General features: G+C 35.8%; 1 protein-coding gene across 2 annotated transcripts; it reads right to left on the reverse strand.

Moving 5' to 3' along the window:
- Positions 1-2711: 2711 nt before the first annotated feature.
- LOC109061714 (serine/threonine-protein kinase pim-2-like) lies at positions 2712-5720 on the reverse strand. 2 transcript variants are annotated; one of them, XM_042751293.1, is made up of 8 exons: positions 5414-5720; positions 4809-5192; positions 4348-4442; positions 4079-4129; positions 3594-3972; positions 3324-3494; positions 3022-3143; positions 2712-2912 (listed from the first exon to the last, which is right to left on the reverse strand). In XM_042751293.1, exons 1-8 carry the CDS (start codon positions 5622-5624, stop codon positions 2838-2840), a joined length of 1488 nt encoding a protein of 495 aa, XP_042607227.1. In that variant the 5' UTR covers positions 5625-5720; the 3' UTR covers positions 2712-2837. The 2 variants fall into 2 exon arrangements, with proteins under 2 accessions (XP_042607227.1, XP_042607226.1); XM_042751292.1 differs by having other exon boundaries at positions 2712-2915.
- Between the last annotated feature and the right edge of the window lie 994 nt (positions 5721-6714).

Consider the following 6714-nt stretch of genomic DNA (forward strand, 5'->3'; position numbering starts at 1 on the left):
TGACTTTGATAGTAGGAAAATAATACCATGCAAGTCACTGGGGACCAGCAACTGTTTGTCCACGTTCTTCAAAATAACTTTTATATTCAGCAGAAGAATGAAATTCATTCAGGTTTAAAACAACTTTTGAGTGAGTAAATGTTGGTATAAAAATAAAACACAATGACAGAATTGACAAACAAATGACAGAATTTTTTATTTTTTTTTTGGGGTGAAATATTATTATTAATTATTATTATTATAATAATATAAATACACCTGTTGTACCTAAAAATAAAGCACTGTTTGTATAATTTGTATATTATGTGTATTTGTAATGTTTCTTTGTTCTTATTTTTTTTATAACAAAGATAAAATAATGACAAAAATATTTTATCTTCGCACACTTTAGCCTAAATATCTGCCATTGTTTTTAATATATTTTGTTACCTTGAAAGGCTTTGTCTTTATAATAGTGTAATTAGTTTGGCTGTAATGCTCAGACAACTTGCAAAATAGTAAAACCAACATGACAAAGACTCGTGTTAAAACCGTGAATCGTGATATTTCTGAAATAATAATAATAATAATAATAATAATAATAATAATAATAATAATAATAATGATGATTTTTGCCTTACCGCCCACCCCTAGTTTGATTGTATATTTAATTTTTACAGTGAAGACTACGCAGTGCTATTTTACATTTGATTATTCGGTTTCTGTACCTGGACACCTACAAACTTGAAAAACTTAAACTCTGTGTAAATAGCACAAATAAATAAACAGAACGAACATACAAATTAAACAATTTCAAACAGGGCCCACTACCTGCACCCCGCACACCCCAGCTCCGGCCCTGGCTATACCCACACATTCAGCTGAATCAATAGCAAATAATTTGATTTTAATCAGAAAACCTATGAATCATCTTGAAGTCTCCCTGTACATCTTACAAAACAAATGTCCTATGCAAACTGCCATGCTATAGTGAAAAGCCATAGAATTTGAACTGTTCTGTAACTTTTTAATGGTCACTCCTTCCAAGATCTTTGAATGTTAGTCAATAAACAGACATCAGGAAATACAATACACACTTCACAACTTATTCACAGAAATAACACTGCACATGGATTTAAAGACATTCAGCTTTATTTTCAAGCATTCACTCCCAGAGTCACTCCGAGCAAAAAGATGCAGTGAATTTTAATACAATAGTGCAATATAATAACATTGTAATTCAGTATTTATTGTATAGTCTAATCAATTTCTGGCAATAAACCCAGATATATGTTAATATTTAATATTTCCAATAATTACTTACATAAAGAAACATATTTTGTGTTATGTCAATAACCTGTGTCATCAGTGTGTGGACAATTTTAATATTGCTATATATCTATTCTATATTGATAACAGCAATATGGCCCCTCAAATGCTTCTGGTGATTTCAAGGATAAATCCAGTATAATAGAGTATCCAGTATAAATACATCTGTGTATTTATTTTAAGATATTAGGCTCTGTTAAGAGATTTAAAGGGATAGTTCACTCAAATTAAGATATTTTTGAAGAAAACTGAGAGCTTTTAAGGACATCAGTAAAACGTGACATCAGTGGTTCGAATCTGTGAAAAAACTTTTTGTGCGTAAAGAAAACATAAATAACGACTTTATTCAACATTTCTTCTACAAATCACGTATTCCGCCAAAAATAATCAGTTATTATTTCAGTTTTCTTTGCGCACAAAAAGTTTTCTTGCAGCTTCGTAAAATTACGGTTGAACTGCTGATGTCACGTGGACTGTTTTATCGATTTCTTTACTATGTTTCTGGGCCTGGGAACATTTTAGCTGTGTTGCTGTCTATAGGAGGGTCAGAAAGCTCTCAGATTTCATTAAAAATATCTTAATTTGTGTTCTGAAGATGAACGAAGGTCTTACGGGTTTGGAACGACATGAGGGTGAGTAATTAATTATATAATTTTCATTTTTGCTTCATTCAAGCTTCATCAGTTCAGTTGCTGTATTGTGGTTAAGTGTGGCATCTCGAGTTGCAGATTTAGGCAGCAAAGAAGACCTACCGTATGACACGTACAGAGCAGAAACTGACTGAGGCAGATGCATCTGTCACTCCTGACCATCAGAAGAACCTCCACAAGACAGAAAAATACAAAGGAGTGGAAAATAAAATGTAGTTAACGATTTCCATCAAAAATAATAAACAATTGAAATGGCTGGAACAGTGCATGAGAGTGGAACAACATTCATTTCTTGCACACTTTTAGGATGTTTAAATGTTGTACCAAAAACAATACTGATTAAGAAGATAATTGCACTGTGTTTTCTGTTTTTATCATTGAATAGATGTCGCTGCACATTGACATTGATTGTTATACATGACATACCACATGATTTTGGACGAAGTGGAAGACAACCAGGGCTGTGCAGAGATCATCTTGTCAACGGTGGACTTCACAAGATTGGAGGAAAACACAGAATTAAAGCCTGCTCTGATAATATGGAAACACAAGAGACTTTAAGTGATAACTTCACTCAGAAAGGGAAATTCTGTCATTCACTCACCCACATGTTGTTTCAAACCTGAATGACTTTTTCTTCTGCCGAACACAAACAGTAGATATTTTGAGTTATACAGGTTTGGAATGTTATTAAAAATTTTGTTCCAAAACACTAAATATTCACATGGTTCTTTTTATACAACAGATCTCAAAACAAAACTCCAAAAATACATGTCACTTCACCCCAAACTACATGGGTTCTCTATTTTATTGTGCACTACTTTTGTTCTTCCTTAGTCATTTGTTGTTTATTCACCATTTTATTTTATTTTTTTTTAACTAAACTTGCCGCTCTGAAGACCCTCTGCTGAATGGTTTGTGCAGATTTTCCTCACTGGGGCCGATTTGGAGCATCTGCTGAAAAAATAAATATAAAGGAAAGTTGAAACTCGTGACAGCACTTCTTGGACTTTCACAAGAGGAAACTCTGTCATCACCTGCCTTCCCTCCTAAGTTAAACTACCTGATCCTGAGCTCCTCCTGACATCTGTCCCTGCTGAAACCATTCATGCTGTAGGATCTCCTCAACAGTTGCTCTCTCCGTTGGGTCAAGAGTCATGCAGCGGCATATCAAATCTTGCAATTCTGTACAAGTTTTCACAAAAACATTGGTTAGTCACGTACAGTAAGTTCTTTATGACACATGAACATAGAAATTAATGTTGCAATATGTTGCATGTATTATGTAAAGAATTGTTCTGGTGCTTTATTTGTTTAACAATATCATTGACATTGTGTTATTGGTAGTTAATTGTACTCTCTCACCTGTGGATATTTTGTGCTTAAACCTCAGACTGCCATGCATCATGTCTTTTAGACTTCTAAAGGGCTGACGTTTGTAAATCATTGAGTACATCATAAAGCCCAGAGACCAGACGGTTGTTGGCCCTGCCTCGTATTTTAAGTCCTTGTAGTATTCAGGTGGACAGACTCTTCCTGTTCATGAAAGGAAGAGATATCCAGATTAAACAAACACTTTTCCTACAAATGTCACCAGCATCACTACAGTAACAGGAACACAAAATGCCATCTCACCTGTAAAGCCTAAGTAGCCTGAACTTTTGACGAGGTCACCGCAGCCAAAGTCTATCAGTTTGACTTGGTTAGTCTTTGTGTTGATCAGAAAGTTATTCAATTTAATGTCACGGTGGAAGACGCCTCGGTCAAGACAGTGCTTGGCCCCGAGCACCGCTTGGTACATCAGCCTACGTGTCTGGGATTCATCCAGTAGCTGCATGTTGTTCAGCATGAATTTGAGCAAGTCTTTGCAGGGTTGTGGATATTCCAGGATCAGGATGAACCGATCGTCCTCTTCAAACCATTCCAGCATGTGCACAATGTAGGGGCTTAACGGAGGTCGTTTCAGCAGCAGGTTTAGAGCCACTTCTGCAAACAGCGGCTTTGAACAGCCAGGCTACAGAAAAGAGAGTTCAGTAATTAAGAGTTCAATATCACATTTCACTTGTGTTTAAAATATATTACTTGAATTTAAATATATACATTAGGTTTTGACAACTTACAATTACGATAAAGCGGTCTCTGTCCCTCTTAGGGATGATTTTGATGGCAACCTGCAAAAGCAAAAAAAATGTAGTATTAGTAATACTAGAAAAGTTGTCATTTTGTAAGTGCATTAGATGTTATGGATGGGTAAATGGATTGTATTAAATATAGAATTTAATATTAATGATTGTATATTGACATTATCACAAATATTTCCATTTAAATTTATTTGAAAGACATTTTGGTCAAAGCACTGTGCATTAGGTGAATAAAGTGGTGATTCTACCTGCTCACGTAGAAATTTCGAAATCCCCTCGTACACAGTGCCGAAGCCTCCTTCTCCAATCTTTCTTCCCACTTCATAAATCTCATCAAATGGAACTGCAAAAATATACAAAGAAAGCATGTTAATATATGAGATTCACAGTCTTACATGAAGTGCAATAGCAGTGCTTGAATAAACACACATCCAGTTCACATCAGATACATGCACACTAAATATGGTCAATGTGTGTAAGTAAAACAGCACGATAACCAGTTTTTTGTTTTTTACAACAATATTTCTTTAAATAAGCAATCAGGAAATACTACTTTGTCAAGAGTACTAGATTTATCCTTTACGTTTGGAATATCGTATGAGGAATTAGACATACGTGTATAAACACACAGATTATAGGTTAATTAGACATAGATGTGAAACAATCAGTGGAGGAACAAGAAAAGGTTAACAAGTGGACATAGTCTCACCAGGAGTTGGATCGGTGAAACAGGCTGCTCTGAAATGGGTTCGATCTGTGATTCGTCTATGCTTGGAAGCACCTGGAAATTTGGGGGCTACTGGATCAAGAGAAGACGGGCCTGGAAGAGGATCAGCTGGATCCTGCAGACCCGCTGGCACAAGGCCAGATGGTGCTACGACAGCTGTCATCTTTGAAGCATCTGGATCTTGATCAGGGTCAGATGAACCAGACTGAGGATCTTCTGGAGGATCAGCTGAATCTGTGTCGGACACAGGCTGATGAGGGGTCACTTTGTTGCCTTGATGTCGACACTGGATGGCACTTTTCACAGAAAGCCATGTCTTTTTGAAGAATGCACAAAGGCTGTCCATCTTGTATTTTGCTGTTTGTTCTTAAAAAAATAATAAATAAATAAATAAATAAATAAAATAAAATGAATGAATGAATAAAATGATAAATAATTTAATGCCACAACAAAACTACTTCACAGAAATGAATTGAAAATATAATCAAATGCACACATATAAATATTTGCATTAGAATTTATTTTACACAAGAAATATATATGTATGTAAAATGAAAACTTTTCATAAACTGAAGTTTGTTGTTCACCTGTTGGGCTGTTCTCCATAGCTGCTGCTGTTGCAGGAGAAGCCTCTGGATTTGCTGCTGAAGGGTCGGTGCTGTTTCCTCCAACTTTCAGGTGCTTATAATGATGCGCTGGAAAATCAGCAATCGACTTCGAGTGTTTTCTTACGTGAGTATCTTTGCTTCTGCTCTGATAGCGGCCTAACGCTGAACTCCCGGCTGAGGAACGTAGCATTGTGACGTCATGGGTCTCTGTGACGTCACACTCGCGTACACTGGGCGCGCGAGGAACGTAGTAGCCCTCACATTATGCTTCATGTGAAGTTTCATATTTCCCACTTCTAAAGTCATAATTAAAAGCTAGTCGCGATAAGCGCTTTATCCGAGAAAAAAGAACACTTGAAGTAGTAGATTAATTTATTTCCTGGAGCAATATTTTGAAGCTAAAACGTATATAAAATATTTAGTCAATATATATTTAGTTATATATACATATACTGTATATACACACACACACACACACACACACACACACATATATATATATATATATATATATATATATATATATATATGTATATAACTAATTTCTACAAATATTGTGTCTCCATTCTTTGAGAACCTAAGCATTCTTCACACTAAAGGAAATATGCACAAATACTAAACTTAAGCCTTTTTTCCAGAAACATTTTTAAACACTGGTTTAAAGTCTCTTCGCATGCTGATAGCAACCAATGACTAAATATAAATGTTACAAATATATATCTTCTGTGAAAGTCCTGTGTGCAGCCAATAGCGAGAGTTTGGGGTGTGGCTTCAGTAGCAGGCTGAGCCAAAGGATGTTGTTTAGCCGGTGTGGAAAAAGTTACTTGGATTCCTTTACAGAAATGCAAGTAAAATTTAAAAACTTGCCCATATATAGACACAGACAAAGACAAGTGTAAACAGTGTTTTACAAGATGGAGGAATTGAATGCAATGTTTGTGTTTTAATCGATACGACAAACTTGTGTAGTTTCTTCTTCACAGGTAACGCAAGCTAAACGTCAAATTAAAAGTATTCCTGGCACCTTTTATAAAAAATGTAGCCTACTTTTACCTGAGAGACTTGCATTAAGAGCCGTGTTTGTGATGTTTGCGCTTGAGCTGGGGGAAGCGTGAGGCGCGAAAGAAGCGTTTGCGCAGGTTGTTGCTTTATTTCAGTAGTTCTGCTAGATGGCTTTAGTAGCAGAAACCCCCACACTAGCTTTAACTGTAACTAAAAAGGTTCTCTTTTAGTTCTTGTTTACAGTTTCTGGCAGCCCAACTCTGAAATTCGGGAATCAA

The sequence above is a fragment of the Cyprinus carpio genome, chromosome B23, assembly GCF_018340385.1.
Source record: "Cyprinus carpio isolate SPL01 chromosome B23, ASM1834038v1, whole genome shotgun sequence".
Lineage (NCBI taxonomy): Eukaryota > Metazoa > Chordata > Actinopteri > Cypriniformes > Cyprinidae > Cyprinus > Cyprinus carpio.

Coding starts and splice junctions, on each gene's coding strand:
- LOC109061714 (XM_042751292.1), bottom strand. CDS start 5,624: ATGCTACGTTCCTCAGCCGGGAGTTCAGCGTTAGGCCGCTATCAGAGC. Junction 4,130..4,347: donor CGAAATTTCTACGTGAGCAG/GTAGAATCACCA, acceptor TTGCTTTTGCAG/GTTGCCATCAAAATCATCCC. Junction 2,916..3,021: donor CAGGAGGAGCTCAGGATCAG/GTAGTTTAACTT, acceptor TTATTTTTTCAG/CAGATGCTCCAAATCGGCCC.